The sequence below is a fragment of the Xyrauchen texanus genome, chromosome 44 (assembly GCF_025860055.1).
Source record: "Xyrauchen texanus isolate HMW12.3.18 chromosome 44, RBS_HiC_50CHRs, whole genome shotgun sequence".
NCBI classification, from domain to species: Eukaryota; Metazoa; Chordata; class Actinopteri; order Cypriniformes; family Catostomidae; genus Xyrauchen; species Xyrauchen texanus.
The window spans coordinates 5,111,741-5,132,230 of NC_068319.1; the positions used below are offsets into that span (position 1 = coordinate 5,111,741).

Below are 20,490 nucleotides of genomic sequence, written 5' to 3' on the forward strand. Positions count from 1 at the left end.
ATATATATATATATATATATATATATATATATATATATATTTTAAAACTAATCTGGAGGAGTGTAGTTTATATAGTTACAGAGAGCGAGTTTATTAGTTAAAAACTGGCCAACGTTTTAGACCTGGCAAAAGTTTTACCATTGTGAATAGTTTATAACGCGTTTATAAACGGGTTCCCATTGGAATAAAAGAATCAATCACAACACAGACTGAGCAAAACAGGCATTTTAATAGAGAAATATGTCTCTTCGAGTTACCATTTACCATCATCAGAATTCAGACAGCATAATTATAAAATACTATGTACACATTGCTTTAAATAGGACCAACAAAGTTAATGGAAGGTACAGTTCATTTGCATTTTCCCTTATAAGACGAGCGACTTAAAAAAAGAAAAGAAAAACATATTAAAAGAAACCACTCATCATACCGCATCCATTCACAAAACAAAATTTTCAGAGGAAGAAATTATCAGAGCATTCAAAAGCTACCATGCAAATCAATTGCACTAGCAAACATGACTATTTGTAACGGAAGACGAGTGCATTCCCATTCATTTTGTAGTGTAAAGCAAACAATTCAAATGGCTTAGTTTGCTATGCAAGAACCTAAACAGTTCAAAAGGTCAATTTAAAGGTCATGACCCCAAAAAGTAAATTTTGCACAGTGGAAAATGCAATAATTTCCTGAAAACACACATTCAGAATCTTTAACCTTCACCATGGTCTAATTATCCCATAGAGACACACAAGTCAAAATGTCTCTCCCATAGAGTTCCTCTGGTGAAACAACTATGAACATTAAAAGCAGATTACTGAACTGAATTCAAAAGCCCAGCATCAGGCTCAAAGGAATTTCATTAGTTACAAGCGACAAAAGCATCCCCCACCAAATAAACCAAACGCACAAACAGAATCCCTGCGCAAGAATGTGTCACAGAGGAATTAAATGGACAAATCAAAGTGCAAAATGCTTTGGCCGATGTGTTGACTGACAAATTTTATTATTTATTTATTTAATGTAGTGTGGCAACTTTGGTCATTATACATCCTACACTGTTGTACAGTGTTTGAGCTCATAACACCCATGTTTTGATTTTAGTTAAACTATAAACTAGTTAAATTTCACATACAAGAAATGACAATTGAGGTAAAATGCAACTCAAGTTCTCTCTCTGTGCAATAGTACATGTTAAAAAAAGAAACAAAACCCCTATCTACTTATTGCATTATATAATATATCTCAAAGGCAACAAAACAGTTATAAATAACTCATAAATCACCATACAAACTTCGAACAAAGTCCATTTCTTTTCAAAAGCAAAACTGATAAATAACAATAACAACAATCCGATGTTGTTCTTCCAACCTACCATTGAGTAATCTGTTTAAATACTATATACTCTGTTACTTAGACATCTCATTGGGGTTTTAAATACAATTTCTGAAATAAAAGAACACTTTTAACACTGTACCCTCCATGCATGCACTTGCAGTGTGAATACCTTCTCTAATATCGGCTCATCATGAGAAATACAATGGGAAAAACAATCACAGCGTAACCTCTCTGAAACATGATCTTGGTAGAAAACCAGGTTTACGGTCAATGGAAGTCATTGCAGAAAATCTATCACACTGACACTGTATACCAAGGAACGAGGCTTTAGTTGAACTATCTCATGATTGGTTCATTTTTAAAGGTATAGTTCACCCAAAAAATAACTTTCTGTCATTATTTATTCATCCTCACGTTGTTCTAAACCCGTATGACTTACTTTATTTTTTGGTACACAAAGAGAAATTTTCAAAATATGTTCTGCTCACTGATGTCATACAATGACAGGAGATGGTGACCACCTCTTCAAGTTTCAAAATGACCCAAAAGAAAAATTCAGAGGTCTAATAAATGATTAAATGTGACTCATGCCTTGCTCTGAAGGCATACGATAAGGTTTGTTGAGAGCCAAACCAAAATCAAATGTATTATTTGGTGAAAATATTCAGCAACCGTTGCTCTCCAGTGCACATGCGTTCATGAGAGTGCATGAGAGCAGCAGTTCATGCAGCCATTCAAGTGAGAAACCGCTTTGTTGTTGCTACAACCGCACCACTAGATATATTCACGATAGAGAACACAACACAAATGCACACAAACCATAGAACCGAACATACAAAACATGTCTGACCCATCAAAGCCTTTGAGAAAAACAAAGAAAAGGTGGAAAAATCACAAAACCTGTCAAGAACATTTCTGGGTCGTATTTTCCCCCAAATAAAAATACATAAAATAAATATAATAAAATAATAAATTATAATAACATAAACAATTGTTTGTAATATAATAATTGTAAAATAATAATAATTATTATAATTTTTTGGACCATTACAGTTTGTGTTACAGAATTTGTTTTCATAATTATATTTTATCCTTTTTAATTTTCATATTATATCATATTTAAATTGTAAAGAATTTGTGCATCATGGCAGAATGTTGTGCTGCCTTACAACATTTTTTAAATTAAAATCAGCATAAATTATTTTGTTTATTTATTTTTATTGCAGTACACTAAAAGTGTTGTATTAAAATGATGATAATATAATGGGAATCGTCGCTGTCAATGGGAATTTCAAACCAACTCAAAAGTAAAATGTCCAAACATATTGTGGGATGGAAGAATTATAATTATGAAAAAAGAGAATAAATAAAGTATAAGCATACAAAACATTGTCTGTAGATATAGATCCAATACATATTTAGACAAAAATAAAATACGTTAAATCTTTCGAATATTTATTTAAATAATTTATATATTATATTTAGCATTTCATATCAAAAAGGTCTGTTGTTTGGTATTTTGCAATGGTCAAAGCTCAATAATTTTTTGCTACAAATAGCTCACATTTTTTTTTTGTATATATCCTGACCACAAAGTTCTCCAAACCTTTTCTGCGACTTTCCGTAAATTTACAAAAAGTGTCCCTTCACGTTCGTCATGTAGAGCAACAATTTCATCACATAAAGCTACATCCTGTAGCGCAGTTCACCAAATAAACTTGGCTTGATGCTTTCGTCTTCAAAAGAAAGCTTTCATATAATCATATAGAACTACAATATACAGCAGGCAATCTAGATCAGAACTTTCTCTTTGAAAGGAATATAGTTTGTGCTAAAAGGTTAGTTCCACACAAACGTTACCAAGTCCATGGCGTTCCCATGGTAATAATAGCTTATGAACTGAGACTCAAGAGTTCTCAAAGACCCCAAACGAAACACAACAGCATACAACATATGCCTCGGGGTCAGAGACATTATAAAAGGTGCATATCTTACAATAATTGTGTTATATACTGATTAAATGTTGTATAATGCCATTAAAATGCCCCGGTTTTGCAAAGGGCGCTGCTATTTGTCGCATACCAAGTACACACTTCACCAAAAGTTTTGGGAGAGGAGTGTCTACGAGAATATATGTCTAAATGACTATCATGCAATAGCAGACAAACAGGCCTGGATGAAAACATTCACCACAACTTATCATGAACACCTTGACCTCCGGCTGAACCCGCAGCCCCTAAAACCGAAAACATCGTACCTCTTGAACAGTTAGAACAAAAATGAAAATCTGTAATTATTTACTCACCCTCATGTCCTTCCAAAATGATTTTTTCTTCAGTGGAACACTAATGGGGAATTTTTGAAGAGTATTATGGCCACATTTTTTCCATATAATGAAAGTGCATGGGAACTAAGGTTGCCAAGCTCCTAAATGACAAAAAAGAAGCCACTGACCATTAAAAGTAGTCCATATGACATGTGCACTATATTCCAAGCCTCTTGAAGCCATAAGACAGCTTTGTATGATAAAAGGACATCATTATTCACTGAAAATCTCACCCTTTTGCACTCAAATCAAATATGAAACCATGACATCAATGTTTGGTCACAAGCACAGTTGGATAAGTTACTTAAAAATAGTAACCCACTACAAATGACTAATTATGTATTAGCGGGTTGTCCACTAATCGCAGGGTTGGTGGTTTGATTCCTGGCCCACACGACTCCACATGCCGATGTGTCCTTGGGCAAGATACCGAACCCCAAGTTGCTCTCAATGGCATGCTAGTGCCTTGCATCTCTGCCATCATGTGTGTGTGAATGGGTGAATGAGACGCAGTGTAAAGCGATCTGAATACCGCTAAGATTAAAAAGGCACTATATAAGTGTAGACCATTTACCATTTACACACAAGTCATACACTCTGCACCTCACATATTTCCTTTTAAGGGGTGTGGCTTGGGGACGTGGTCATGTGTTGGTCTGCGGGAGAGGGAGAGAGCGGTAAGGCTTGTCACCTGGTTTGTAATTAACACCTGTGTCTTGTTATAGTGATGCGGAGCGAGACAGGGGGGTTTGGAGGGGCAGACAAAGGAAAGGGTCCTCTAGACCGGGGTCGGGGTCTGGGCGGGCCTCCCCACCTTCGAGGAGCCAGAATTGGGCGGGAGTGAGGGGAACGGGGGGGAGGGAACACAAGACACAGGGGGTGGGGTTAATTACAAACCAGGTGACAAGCCTTACCGCTCTCTCTCTCTCTCCCGCAGACCGACACATGACCACGTCCCCACGCCACAAGGGGCCATAATTAATGTATTCTACATAAATAATATATCAGAAATAAGCATAACCCTACTGTACTTAAAAGTAATTAAATTAATTTAAAGTCAGTAACTGTAATCTAATTACAAGAATTTAAAATGTAATACATTACACTACTTTTTCTTACTAAAAGCAATTAATTACAGTAACTAATTACTTTGTAATTGGATTACACCAAACACTGGTCACAAGAGACACAAAAAAAGACGTTTGATGTCATTGATGACAAACCTGATGCGATGAATCTAACAGCACCATATCTGATTTAAAAGCTACAGCAGAGGGCAAGATTTCAGTTCAATTTTGATCTGTTCATCACACAATGCTATCGTGTGGCTTCAGAAGACTTTGAATATAGCGGACACGTCACATGGACTACTATTATGGTGCCTTTGGAGCTTGATGGGGTCAGTCCCCATTCACTCTCAATATATGGAAAAGAGTTTCCAAGATATTCTTGAAAAAAAAAAAAAGTATTTTTTTGGTGTTTCACAGACACATGAGGGTGAATAAATTATGTCAGAATTTTCATTTTTTCACTTGGGGGAACCGGAAGCACAGTACACATCCTGTTGGGTGTTTTGGAGTTCTTGAACACATTTAACATGATTAAATTTTTTTTTTTCCTAGTTTAGTTTCTAGCTGGAACTGACATGAAGGAAGGGTCCCTGCCAGCAATTCAACAAGTTAAATTTTATCCGTGTTTGTGCATTGGTGTGTATGTGATTGCATTTGGTCAACTCTGGAGCGCTGTGTCACAGGGCTCCAGATTAGTTTCGTCATATGGTGCTCTCGGTGTGCGAGATCGTGTGGAGGTGAGCGATTGGATGCACATGAGCGTTGGGGAGTGACGTTGGGCTGCTGTTGCCATGGGGATAAAGAGGTTTGGGGTGATTTTGAGGGTTCGGGCTGGAGTTAGAGTTGACGTTGGTGTTCAGGTGCGACTGATGGTGGGTGTGGCGGCGTTTGGGGAGGCTGTTCTTGTCGTTGAGCAGTGAGGTGGTCTCATCGGGGCCGTTCTCTTTAAGTGCCGGTGGCGCTGTGGTGTGGTTTGTGATGGTGGTGTTGGGTGGAGTCAGAGGTGGTAGGGGGACGGGATCCAGACGCATATGGCTGCTGTCAGGGGACTGGGTGGTGCTGTCCAGCTTGGACGCCAGAAGTCCGTTTTGGTACTGTGAGCGAGTGACCTAAAAAAAAAAAGAGAGAAATACATACAGATAACACATGGACACCTGTACAAGCTGAAGGCACAAAAGACGGGGATACTTTGTTTTTCTGGGTGCCCATCTGTCACATGGTTGAGCACTTTAGCCTTTCAAAGTATACTCTTTTCGACAGAGGTGCACTACGATACTTAGTATAGTGAACTAGAAGTAGACCTATAGATCCGTTTCACAGATTAATCGGTGCTGATAGTTGCTGATATTACGATAGTTGCCGATAGTTTTATTTTATATCTCCATGTTCCTTAATCTTTCATCATTGACCATACTCATCCATATTTTCATCCTCACTTTGAAGCATTTTGTGTTATTTTGATTAGATAATCAAGTACCTAAATTGAAGCAAGGACATGGAATATAAAATGTGACTATATGGAAACGTGTCCCGTCAGCACAAATATCTGGTCTCGAACTTCATATCTTGTTTTTCCTGGTATCTGGTAAAGTATATACAAACAAAACATACACCTTCCTCCGGTGAATATATAGGCTATAAAATGCTTAATATTAAATATAGAGCCAAATTACAAAATAAGAGTCCCCGCTGTGTTTCAGGCTTTTTTATAGTAAAACATTCCACATTATGCACAGAATCTTAATTTCTTCTGATAATTATTGGGATTTTGGTTGAACAATAAACAACATCTGGGATTTCATTTTCTGGGACTCTTGTTGCCTGTGTGATTGTGCCTGTCATAGTAAGGAACTACAAATATTTTTATTTTTTTTCTATAAATCTATTGGCCAATTAATCGGTTATAGGCCTTTTCACCACCTTAGTTATCTTTATAGGCAAAATCCACTCTTGGTCGACCTCTAAAGTGAACAACAAGCACATGTGCAGACGATTTCCACGTGTCTAGAACACGTACTCAGCTGAAAACTACATTTGCGTCACATGCATTTTATAAATATATGATATAATACAATTTAATGATAGCAAATGAGATCTACTCAAGATAGCTGAAATTAAATGAGAAATTTAGACAGTATTTATTCAAAAATATTTAAAAACACAAAATGTTCATTGAAAAGGCTGTCTGTATATTTTTGTACTGACACAAGGGGGAGTTACCACTTCATTTCGGCCATGCCGTCACGGTTGTATGCCAGTAGATTTTAAATTGCAAATACAGGCCAAACAATGGGTCTGTTTGAGATTTTTGACTATTAGCAATGTTGATATGGAGATTTATTTGAACAGTTTTTTTAACTTACCTTCACAAACTGTAGGTCAGTGAGGGCCCGCACATTAAAATCAGGGACGTACTGTGCAGATGGGCTGTTATTGAGCTGACTGTTACTTCCGCTGATAGATACAGACTCAACTCTCTCAGTACAGCTCAGAGACACTGAGCGATTCAATCCGCTCACATGTGACAGCGAGCGAAACTCTGGAATGCACAGTAAAACTATGTCAGTTCATGCCATGACACGCCTGCTTACACACACTTACACAAACAGTTACTCCTCTATCTAAATAGGGTCATACACTAGCCTTATTTTGTTTGAAAATGAAGCAAATTATAATTACTATAGACTTACCCAGGGGTTTTCAAACTTTACAAAATGCAAGGGCCCCATAATATGATCTCCTTGCGAGGACCCCCAGCTATTTATTTTAACTGGAAGCAGGAAAAATGGCCAAGCGTACGGATCTGAGTGACTTTGACAAGTGCCAAATTGTGATGGCTAAAGGACTGGGTCAGAGCATCTCTAAAACTGCAGGTCTTGTGGGGTGTTCCCGGTATGCAGTTTTATCCGGAAAAACAACCGGTGAACCGGCGACAGGGTCATGGGTGCCCAAGGCTCATAAATGCACGTGGGGAGCGAAGGCTAGCCTTTCTTGTCTGATCTCACAGAAGAGGTACTGTAGCACAAATTGCTGGAAAATGTAATGCTGGCCATTATAGAAAGGTGTCAGAACACACAGTGCATCACAGCTTGCTGTGTATGGGGCTGCGTAGCCGCAGACCGGCAAAAATGGTTCAGGAATGGTTTGAGGAACATGATGAAGAGTTCAAGGTGTTGCCCTGGCCTCCAAATTCCCCAAATCTCAATCCGATTGCGCATCAATGGGATGTGCTGGACCAACAAGTCCGATCCATGGAGGCCTCATCTCACAACTTACAGGACTAAAAGGATCTGCTGCTAACATCTTGGTGCCAGATACCACAGGACAACTTCAGAGGTCTTATGGAGTCCATGTCTCAATGCGTCAAAGCCATTTTGGCAGCACAATATTAGGCAGGTGGTTTTAATGTTGTGGCTGATTTGTGTGTATATACACTCACCTAAAGGATTATTAGGAACACCATACTAATACTGTGTTTGACCCCCTTTCGCCTTCAGAACTGCCTTAATTCTACGTGGCATTGATTCAACAAGGTGCTGAAAGCATTCTTTAGAAATGTTGGCCCATATTGATAGGATAGCATCTTGCAGTTGATGGAGATTTGTGGGATGCACATCCAGGGCACGAAGCTCCCGTTCCACCACATCCCAAATATGCTCTATTGGGTTGAGATCTGGTGACTGTGGGGGCCATTTTAGTACAGTGAACTCATTGTCATGTTCAAGAAACCAATTTGAAATGATTTGAGCTTTGTGACATGGTGCATTATCCTGCTGGAAGTAGCATCAGAGGATGGGTACATGGTGGCCATAAAGGGATGGACATGGTCAGAAACAATGCTCAGGTAGGCCGTGGCATTTAAACGATGCCCAATTGGCACTAAGGGGCCTAAAGTGTGCCAAGAAAACATCCCCCACACCATTACACCACCACCACCAGCCTGCACAGTGGTAACAAGGCATGATGGATCCATGTTCTCATTCTGTTTACGCCAAATTCTGACTCTACCATCTGAATGTCTCAACAGAAATCGAGACTCATCAGACCAGGCAACATTTCAATGTCCAACTGTCCAATTTTGGTGAGCTCTTGCAAATTGTAGCCTCTTTTTCCTATTTGTAGTGGAGATGAGTGGTACCCGGTGGGGTCTTCTGCTGTTGTAGCCCATCCGCCTCAAGTTTGTGCGTGTTGTGGCTTCACAAATGCTTTGCTGCATACCTCGGTTGTAACGAGTGGTTATTTCAGGCAAAGTTGCTCTTCTATCAGCTTGAATCAGTCGGCCCATTCTCCTCTGACCTCTAGCATCAACAAGGCATTTTCGCCCACAGGACTGCCGCATACTGGATGTTTTTCCCTTTTCACACCATTCTTTGTAAACCCTAGAAATGGTTGTGCGTGAAAATCCCAGTAACTGAGCAGATTGTGAAATACTCAGACCGGCCCGTTTGGCACCAACAACCATGCCACGCTCAAAATTGCTCAAATCACCTTTCTTTCCCATTCTGACGTTCAGTTTGGAGTTCAGGAGATTGTCTTGACCAGGACCACACCCCTAAATGCATTGAAGCAACTGCCATGTGATTGATTGATTAGATAATTGCATTAATGAGAAATTGAACAGGTGTTCCTAATAATCCTTTAGGTGGGTGGTGGTGGTGTAGTGGTCTAAGCACATAACTGGTAATCAGAAGGTCGCTGGTTCAAGCCCCACAGCCACCACCATTGTGTCCTTGAGTAAGGCACTTAACTCCAGGTTGCTCCACGGGGATTGTCCCTGTTATAATTGCACTGTAAGTCGCTTTGGATAAAAGCGTCTGCCAAATGCATAAATGTAAATATAAATGTAAATGAGTGTATATATATATATAAAATATAATTACTGTTCCAATTTAAATTATGGCTGTTAATATAATAAAATAAATAAGAATAAGCATAAAATAAATCAACCTCCAACCTCATGACGACCAGTCTTTAGAAAGCAGAATGAAACCGTAATGATGTCACATTTGGACCTTTGAACATTTGTAAAACAATTTAAGCGCTTTTTTTCTCTGAAATGTATCACTGACCCCCTAGCAACCCCTTGCGGCCCCCTGGGGGTCCCTGTACACCAGTTTGAAAACCCCAGGACAAACCTAAACCATAATAGAACATTTTACATGTTAGAATTATAAAAAAAATCTTTTTATAAATTTATATTTTATAAAATCAAGGGTGTTCCAAAATTCCACATTTTGCACACACACACACACACACACACACACACACACAAAACATCAATGAAATGCATTCACACACACAATATACAAATGTTGAAATAAAAACCAACACTCATCTGGGAAAATAATTCATACTCACACCATCCACAACATTGAAATAAAACCAATGAAACAGGGAAAGAAACAACGATAAACAAAACAATCACATTTGAATGGAAAGATGATTGCAAATGATTGGATGGTCATTATGGACTGTAAGATTTCAAATTAGTTGCAGAGATAGAAAACAGTATAGTATCCTACTGTATTAGTATGTAACAAAAACTTAAATATCTTCACGTACCTATGGACATGAAACCTCTAAATAAAAGGTCACCAAATTCATGGGATCAGTGTTCTGAATGGAAGTTTAGTACTCTAGCGCCATCTAGAGGTGTAGTTACAATCTACCTGCAGTACTGTCAGAGATGTCTAACACATTTTACAGTAATGACAACAGATAAAAATGAATGCTGACTGATACAAATAAATGGAGCACAAACATTTCACTTGATCCCATTGAAAAACATCAGAAGCACATGGTAACTGATTCAAGAATGGGCAATGTCATCCCAGATGTGTATGACTTACTTTCTTCTGCTGAACACAAACAAATATTTTAAGAAAATCTCAGCTCTGTTGGTCCACACAATGCAAGTAAATGGTGGCCAGAAATCTGAAGCTCCAAAAAGAACATACAGAAAGCATAAAGTAATCCATACGACTCCAGTGGTTTAATCAATATCTTCTGAAGAGATATGATAGGTGTGGGTGAGAAACAGATCAATATTTAAGTCCTTTTGTACTATAATTCTCCACTTTCTCTTCCACTTCCTTCTTTTGCAGATTTTCATTATTTTTGTGCATATCACCACCTACTGGGCAGGGAGGAGAATTTATAGTAAAAAAGTACTTAAATATTGATCCGTTTCTTAACCACACCTATCATATCACTTCTGAAGACATGGATTAAACCACTGGAGTCGTATAGATTACTTTTATGCTGCCTTTATGTGCTTTTTGGAGCTTCAAAGTTCTGGCCACCATTTACTTGCATTGTAATGGATCTACAGAGCTGAGATATTTTTTTTTAAATCTTAGTTTGTGTTGAGCAGTAGAAAGTCACGCATCTGGGATGGTGTGAGTATGAATAAGCGATGAGAGAATTAACATTTTTGGTTGGACTATTTCATTAAGTTGAATGTTCATGGCAAACAGCGCTCTATAACATGTTCCTTTTATAATAAACAGGTTTTCCATACTGCAAACATCAACAGCTTTGTTGATTACAATGGGATCATTCTAGTTGTCACATTGTTTCATTCACTCGTAACATGTAGATGGATGCAACTCTCTTAAAAATGTTCCTGGAATTGTCAGTTCTGAAAGAACATAGGAGAGGTTTTGCTGACTAAACCAATCATCACAGCAATATCACAGAATTTGGATGATATCAAAAGATTGCCTTAGTATCCGACTATATTATACTACATTCCACTCCTACCAAGAGAGTCAGACTGCTCACATTTAAAGTGCTGCAAGCTATTATTTTGGAACACAGCGCATAAATGTCCACACCTGACAGAAATCACTGAAATAGGTGTCCTGAGAAATCACCCCTGTTCTGCAATTCTTGCAATTCTGTTTGTTGTAGCTAATAGCACAGAAATCAATTACATTAAAGTAAAATCAAGTTTTATTTAAATGTGACCTTGGACACATTGGTTGACAGGTCTCCTACAGAGATACATACGAACTGCGATTAGTCCCCTATGGCATTCAGTCATCCGACGAATCATCATGACATCACAAACAGATTTTAATGAAGCAGACAGATACTCCAAGTAGAAGCAGAGCACATTGGCTGGTACAGTCCAATACTAAGGCAACTCAGAAGATTTCAGGGTCATGTGAATGTTATGTTCAGTTGCATTAGGTCAGGTGTGATGGAAAGGTCATGATGCGGGAAGCAGGGGTGTGCTAGTGGTTAAAGAGGAGGAGCTAGCTGAAGATTGAGCTCATGAAGTCAATGCCAAAGCCACATAGTCCAGGAAGCTTTCATTTTAATCCATTATATCGTTATCATGCTGGTGCTAAAGGTAAAGGTGTATGTATTACTCAAATTCAGTGATCAAAATCTACATATGTACTTGTACATATAGAGGTACAAGCATCTGGACAAGATATACAGTTGAAGTTTACATACACCTTAGCCAAATAAATTTAAACTCATTTTTTCACAACTCCTGACATTTAATCATAGAAATCTTTCCATTTCAGCTTTTATTTCTTTCATCACATTCCCAGTGGGTCAGAAGTTTACACACACTTTGTTAGTATTTGGTGGAATTGCCTTTAAATTGTTTAACTTTGATCAAATATTTTGGGTAGCCTTCCACAAGCTTCTCACAATAAGTTGCTGGGATTTTGGCCCATTCCTCCAGACAGAACTGGTGTAACTGAGTCAGGTTTGTAGGGTTTTTTGGAGGGTTTAAAGGCAGAAATGTGAATTTTATAATGTTTTGGAGCTGTAAAGTCATAACGATTGGCCTCCTTGCTCGCACACACTTTTTCAGTTCTGCCCACACATTTTTTATCGGACTGAGGTCAGAGCTTTGTGATGGCCACTCCAATACCTTGACTTTGTTGTCTTTAAGCCATTTTGCCACAACTTTGGAGATATGCTTCAGGTAGTTGTCCATTTGGAAGACCCATTTATGACCGAGCTTTAACTTCCTGGCTGATATCTTGAGATGTTGATTCAATATATGCACATAATGTTCCTTCCTCATGATGCCATCTATTTTGTGAAGTGCACCAGTCCCCCCTGCAGCAAAACACCCCCATAACATGATGCTGACACCCCCATGCTTCACAGTTGGGATGGTGTCTTTGGCTTGCATGCCTCACTCTTTTTCTCCAAACATAACGATGGTCATTATAGCCAAACAGTTAAATATTTGTTTCATTAGACGAGGGCATTTCTCCAAAAAGTAAGATCTTTGTCCCCATGTGCACTTGCAAACTGTAGTTTGGCTTTTTTATGGCAGTTTTGGAGCAGTGGTTTCTTCCTTGTTGAGCAGCCTTTCAGGTTATCTCAATATAGGACTTGTTTTACTGTGGATATAGATACTTGTCTAACGGTTTCCTCCAGCATCTTCACAAGGTCCTTTGCTGTTGTTCTGGGATTGATTTGCACTTTTCACACCAAACTACGTTTATCTCTAGGAGACAGAATGAGTCTCCTTTCTGAGCGGTATGATGGCTGGGTGGTCCCATGGTGTTTATACTTGCGTATCATTACAGATGAACGTGGTACCTTCAGGGGTTTGGAAATTGCTCCCAAGGATGAACCAGACTTGTGGAGGTCCACAATTTATTTTCGGAGGTCTTGGCTGATTTCTTTTGATTTTCCCATGATGTCAAGCAAAGAGGCACTGAGTTTTAAGGTAAGCCTTAAAATACATCCACAGGTACACCTCCAATTCAGTACACCTCCTATTGACTCCAATTCGCCTATCAGAAGCAAATTGGTTAATCGCCTAAAAGGCTTGACATAATTTTCTGGATTGTTCTAAGCCGCGTAAAGGCACAGTTAACTAAGTGTATGTAAACTTCTGACCCACTGGAATTGTGATATAATCAACTAAAAGTGAAACAATCTGTCTGTAAACAGTTTATTGTAATATTACTTGTGTCATGCACAAAGTAGATGTCCTAAACGACTTTCCAAAACTATAGTTTGCTCATATGAAATCTGTGGAGTGGTTAAAAAATTTGTTTTAATGACTTAAACCTAAGTGTATGTAAACTTCTGACTTCAGCTGTATACGTGTTCATATTAGCAATGGTGTATGGGTGATATGCAGATATAAACACACCTTCTAGCTGTTTTTAACACCTTTAGGCAGCATAATTATCATGTCTGAAGGATCCATAACACCAAAAATTGCTGTCTAGATAGTAGGGTGTGGTATCGATACAGATTTCCCGATTTGATTTCAAATCACAAACTCTTGATTCAATTCTGATTCATTTGGGTATATTTCAGCTATAATGTCCATTTTGCTTACATATAAAAGACAATCTGTCTAAGCTAATGCTGTAAATTATACAGGGAACCTTCTAACTTGGTAATAGGGATGCATGATATATCGGCGGCCATATCGATATCTGTCCGATATATTAAAGCAGGTAAATTCTGTTTTTTTTCAGGCACACACCATGAGCGGTTTTATTGGTGTCTTCTACATGATGCGACGCCTCAAGACAATACTGGATCTGAATAAACACATTTTACTTATCCGTGCCACACAAGCATTTTGTTTCCTTCATCTTTTTGTATGTTAAAGCATTTTATCATGTTGATAGTAAGTTTGAGACTTGTTTGCATTCCTTATTGTGGTCTTTTGACAAGTTTGAATTAAGTGCAATGCACTGTATTTATAAAAGAAGCTCACTCATCAAATGAATTACAAATTGCAGAGTCAATATACTTTAAATAAAAAAGGTTGGCCATAGGAATGCAAAATGTCTATATTTAACTGGTTCAAAGAAAGACACATAGGGTAAGTGATTATGGGAATGAAAGATTTAAATGTTTCCTTGCAGGTTCCTTGTTTTCTGCCTTTGAAGTTGTTTTTAAATTAAAGCAATTATCCACTTTACATGGCTGATTTACATTCAGGCACGCAGAATGTTGATTTATATCCAGATTTATATTTATCGACAGATATATCGGCTGTCGGCCTCTAAATATAATGAACTGTCATTTATCGTATCGGCCAAAATTTCCATTTTCGTGCATCCCTACTTGGTACATTACAAAAATATTAATAAAAAACATTTAACAACTGGGCCCAAATTATGTAGGTCAATTACTAATTATTTAACAGATATAATAATCAACACAATCAAAACTGAGGTAAATTTTAACGTAAAAGATCGATCTTGGGATTTTAAAAATCTGAATCAGGATTGCTCAAATTTAGGTTGCGATTAAAGGAATATTCTGGGTTGTGGCATAATGTTGATAACCAAAAAAGATGATTTCAACTCGTCCCCAAATGCCTCAAAATTAAAATGAGGCACCTACAATGGAAGTGAATGGGGCCAATTTTTGGAGCTTTTAAAAGGCAGAAATATGAAGCTTATAATTGTATAAAAGCACTTACATTAATTCTTCTGTTAAATCTCATGTATTTTTGAGCTGTTAAGTTGTTTAAATAGTCATTTTTACGGTAGTTTGAGGGTCTCAGAGTATATGCCATTACACTGTCATGGCAACAAAGTTGCAAAATTGGACAACTTTGCTCAGAAAAGGTTAGCAAGCGATGCCATCACAGTAAAGTCATGTTAACACATATATTGTTTATCAATTGTGGCTGTACTTTTGAAACAGTGAGTATTTTAACCTTTACGGATTGGCCCCATTCACTTCCATTGTAAGTGTCTCACTGTAACCCAGATTAAGAGGAATGAGTCGAAATTAAAAATGTTTTTGGTAATCAACATAATGCCACAAATGCTGAAGATTGAGCTTAACTTGTATTGAACCCGGAATATTTCTTTAAACAGAAAATCGATATTTTACCCAGCCCTACTAGATCGGCAGCTCAGGGGTTAAAAGCTTTTAAATCAGCTAAACACTTCTCAATAATTACTAAATGATAACTAAATTTGCATATTCAAAATGTGAACTTGCTGGACTGTGGTTTATGGCATGTTAAAGGGTCAACTTTTGCTTAAATTAGTTCCTGACCCACACCACCCCCATGTTAGTGCCACCCGGGCTCCCCCTACGGCCCCCGGGGTTAGCATCCAACATGCAGGGACTTTACCTGGAAAACGAGAGAACAGAGAAAACCTCTTAAGCGAAAGGCGGCGTGGACGAGGTGACACCATGTTAGGAGAGAGAGGGGGGGTGACAGCTGAGAGAGGGGTGGGGGAGCCAGAGCAGAGAGAGACAGACAAGCTCTTTAAACACGTCACACATCAACATCCTGCTGAGACAGTTAAAAATCATTTGTCGTTCAGACACCACGGTAAAGTATTTTTCTTAAAGGGGGAGGGTTGTGTTGCTTGTAGGGCTGCCAAAGTTGTCGTGACAACTTTTGAGGTCAATTAAAGGAGTAGTGCTCCCCAAAATTAAATTCTGTAATTATTTGCTCACCCTCATGTCGTTCCAAACCCATACGGTTTTTTTTCTACCCGTGAAATACAAGTCACATTTTTAAAAAGCTCATGATAATACAATGACAGTTCATAGTGTCAAGCTCCAAAAAAAGCTAGAAAAAACACTGAATAATAATCCATACAACGTACGTTATATTTCAAGTCCTGTGAAAGCCATTCGATAGCTTTATGTGTGAGGAAAAGGCTGAATTATGGTCGATATTTATTAAAAATCTCTGTGAAATCTTTTCCTCACACGAAGTTATCAAATGACTTTATTTATTGTTTTTTTCTTTGCACTTTTTACGCTTTTTACTTGTTTTTATTAACCTTCTTGGAGCTGTGTGACGATTCTTAAATTCCTGTTCAATAAATTAAAAGTTCATATGGATTTTGAACGACATGAGGGTGTGTAAATGATTATAGAACTTTAATTTGTGGGTGAACTATCCTTTATGACCTTTGTCTTGTATGCAGTGTTTCATAAAGCACACAAAGGCACATTTAGACACATGCTAAAGCACATAATGGTGATGTTTGACACACTGACAGACTGCGGCACAGCTGGAGGTGATGGCACACAATCAGACAGCATCATGACACAATCTGACACTCGGCCCGCAGATGTCCTTGCAGTCAAACGTGTCCTATTCATTCCTTTATTACATAACAGCACAGTCTTAACTTACAATGACAGATCATGACAAAGAGCTCGAGTCTTTGCGCGGACAAACTCTAAAAAGGTGCAGCAAATACATCAACAGATATACAAATCATCTTCCCCATAAATCAACCTTAAATAGCGTTTATTACAGAAACTGACGTATTTATTCATAATTAATGAACAGTTCAGTTTATAGAGGGACATTTACACTGCAAAAATATTTATAATAATATCCAAACATCTAAAATCTAAACATCCGTAATACAAAACACATATACTTGAGAAACAGAATAGTGCAAGATAACCATTTCAGAGAATATATCTTGATGTTTGTTTTTCTTACACCAGTGGACTTTTTGTATTAATTGTTTTAAGCATAGACATTACAAAATGTTGTTAGATGCATGCGTAAAACAAGAAATGTACTTAATTAGCTTAATTTAAAAGAGATATATTCTCCACAAACAAGTCTTCATATCTTTTTCAATTTTGCTTCTCAAGTAGATTTATCTTGTATTTAGGATGTTAAGAAACTTTCACTGGTAAACAAGAAATAAATACAGATTAAGAAAATAATAATAATAATAATATTAAAGGTCACACAACTACAGCAAATCACATTATACTGACTTTTGTGTTGTGAGTATGTTTCACACTTTTTAAAGGAATAGTTTAATGCATAAAGTGCAAGTCAACGGGGTCCAAAAATGTAAAGCTCCAAAAAGGACATAAATGCAGCATAAAGGTAAAGCGCAAGGAAGTGTAATCGAGCAATTTATGATTGTGCCAAGGAGGAAAAAGGAGTTACATTTGAGTCTGATCACATCGCTTCAGAAGACATGGATTAAACCACTTGAGTCGTATGGATTATCTTTATGCTGCATTTATGTCCTTTTTGAAGCCCATTGATTTGCATTGTATGGATACAAACATCCATGAAAATATCATAGAAAGTCATACAAATTTGCAATGACATGAGGGTGAGTAAATGATGATAGAATTATAATTTTAGGGTGAACTGTTCCTTTAAATCAATTGGAGAAAGCAAGGGTGAAAGTGAGGTATGGTAAAATACTTACCCAGGGATGATGCAGTCAGAGCCATGACTCCATAATAAGAAAAAGGGCCTGTTTCAAACTTCATATTCTCATTTCCTGCCTCCACTTCCACTCGACCCTAAAGGGACAAGGGAGAGTTTGTTAGTTTGTACTTGACCGTTGTGAAAATCTAGAACTTCGAGTTGTGTCAATATTGCGTTGATGCCATTTAATTTGTTCATTAGATGGAAGCTCATCATTGTAAACCAACCAGCACACGACCGGTGTGCACACTATCGGAGGGACACTCCCATAGGATTTCCCCATAGGAAGTCAAAACAAGCACATACTAAACAGCTTTTTTCTTTTTTTTGCCAATTTGGAATGCCCAATTCCCAATGCAATCTAGGTCCTCATGGTTGTGTAGTGACTCGCCTCAATCCGGGTGGCGGAGGACGAATCTCAGTTGCCTCCGCGCCTGAGACCGTCAATCTGCGCATCTAAACATGTGGCTTGTTGAGTGCATTACCGCAGAGACGTAGCATGTGTGGAGGCTTCACGCTATTCTCCGAGGCATCCACGCACAACTCACCACACGCCCCACCGAGAGCAACCCACATTATAGCGATCACGAGGAGGTTACCCCATGTGACTCTACCCTCCCAAGCAACCGGGCCAATTTGGTTGCTTAGGAGACCTGACTGGAGTCACTCAACACACCCTGGATTTGAACATGCGACTCCAGGGGTGGTAGTCAGCGTCTTTACACGCTGAGCTATCCAGTTCCCTCCAAATAGCTTTAATTTTTCATATCACATTAGGAACATTGTAACAGCGCTTTCAAATAATGTATCAGTGACCTTAAAAGTGTACAGACAAAAGAGGTAACCATAGCAACAAAAGACTGCTGGAGCACTTTCCTTCAGAATTGACAAAATAAGCATAAGGGAATAGTTCACCCAAAAATGTAAATTCTCTCATCATTTTCTCACCCTCATGGCATCCCAGATGTGTATGACTTTCTTTCTTCTGCTGAACACAAATTAAGATTTTTAGAAGAATATTCCAGCTCTGTAGGTCCATCACAATGCAAGTGAATGGTGACCAGAACTTTGAATTCTCATAAAGCTCATAAAGGCAGCATACAAGTTATCCATAAGACTCCAGTGGTAAAATCCATGTCTTCAGATGCGATATGACCAGAAGGTGGCAAAATGCATGAGGACTGCAAATTGCCAAAAAAACGACATAAGAAGAATGTGAAAGTGAAAGTGGAGATTTATGGTTAAAAAAAGGACTTAAATATTGATCTGGTTCTCACCCACACCTGGAATATCCATTATGAAGATATGGATTTAACCACTGGAGTATGGATTATATTTATGCTGCCTTTATATGCATTTATGTCAAAGTTCTGTTCACCATCACTTGCATTGTATGGACCTACAGAGCTGAAATATTCTTTTAAAAATCTTTAAAGTCATACACATCTGGAATGTCAAGAGGGTGAGTAAATAACGCGATAATTTTCAGTTTTGAGGGAACTAACCCTTTGATATTATTCATCACTTTATTATATATTTACATATCACATAAAATTTAGAGGTTTGTTTAAAGGTCTTTAAAATGCCATTGAACGAACCACAACAGATTGTGATTCGAAAATCCTTTTAAAAACTTTGACTCCCCTTCAACGTCATCATATAATTTGTACACAGTATATTACATTTTGTTATTCATGTATGTCAAAAAGAATTTGGAGACAATGGTTAATAATGAGTCCAGAGCTAATCAAATAATTAAGTCTGTAAACAGACACTTCTAGCTACGAAAGCTTGATTTTGAGCATTGTTGCATTCATAATGTTGCCACAAGGGGCGCAATAGCGAACATTAGAGACGGTAACTCTATCGAAGATATTTTTACCGCCACAGTAACGCTAATCGCACGTTATCTTTGCACAGTTTGTTTAACCGAACTATGCATTGGCAATGAGCGTGTGTGTGTACTTGCGTAAAGTATGTTTGTGATCTTAGTCCACGTAAAGATAGGACCACACATGTTAGCTAAGAGGAAACTGCTAATATTAATGTAAAATATTTTGGCGATTAAACAAAGCTGTTTCTTTTGTAGCTTTCATAGGATCTTTTTGTTTCTTTCTGTGCTGTCCTTTCAGATATTGAAACCCAAAGCCCCGCATGAGTCCACAGCAATGAGCAGTTCTTAAATAATGAAAGAGTCTTTTATAAAACAGTCTAACAAACTGTTTAAGTCAAATACTCCTTTTTTTAAAGGTCTCAACTGTTGTTCTTGAAAAAGAACCAAATGTCTGTCCATAATTAAAGACAGAATGGCACAAATCCAACCAAAATTCCCACAAGGAGGGCGAGCTCTTTACTTTTAGCATGGTAAAATCAAAGCGGTGCATGAGCAGTATGTCAAGGTGCTTCTGTGAGCGCACACACATCATTTCCAATGTCTCTGGCGTCATATTTACATAATTTTCCGCCCCCAACGGTGATTCACCTTTTCCTCTCATTCTCAAAAACCGTTGCCAGATCTGTGTAGATCGGATAGCATGACACAGATCCTGTCACTCGATCTGGCTCTCATCTGCTCTGCTATC

The 20,490-nt window shown here is 38.1% G+C and overlaps 1 protein-coding gene across 2 annotated transcripts in view; it reads right to left on the bottom strand.

Moving 5' to 3' along the window:
• Positions 1–227: 227 nt before the first annotated feature.
• Positions 228–20,490, bottom strand: part of LOC127637063 (metal transporter CNNM4-like) — a 35,268-nt gene continuing 15,005 nt past the window's right edge. The window contains exons 5-8 of one of the 2 annotated variants that reach the window (XM_052117920.1): positions 17,907–18,003; positions 15,830–15,919; positions 7,095–7,270; positions 228–5,840 (exon numbers count right to left, since the gene is read on the bottom strand). In XM_052117920.1, the coding sequence (XP_051973880.1) occupies positions 5,433–5,840; positions 7,095–7,270; positions 15,830–15,919; positions 17,907–18,003 (771 nt within the window). In that variant the 3' untranslated portion in view covers positions 228–5,432. The remainder of the gene's footprint in view (positions 5,841–7,094; positions 7,271–15,829; positions 15,920–17,906; positions 18,004–20,490) is intronic. The other variant, XM_052117921.1, reaches the window with a different exon arrangement.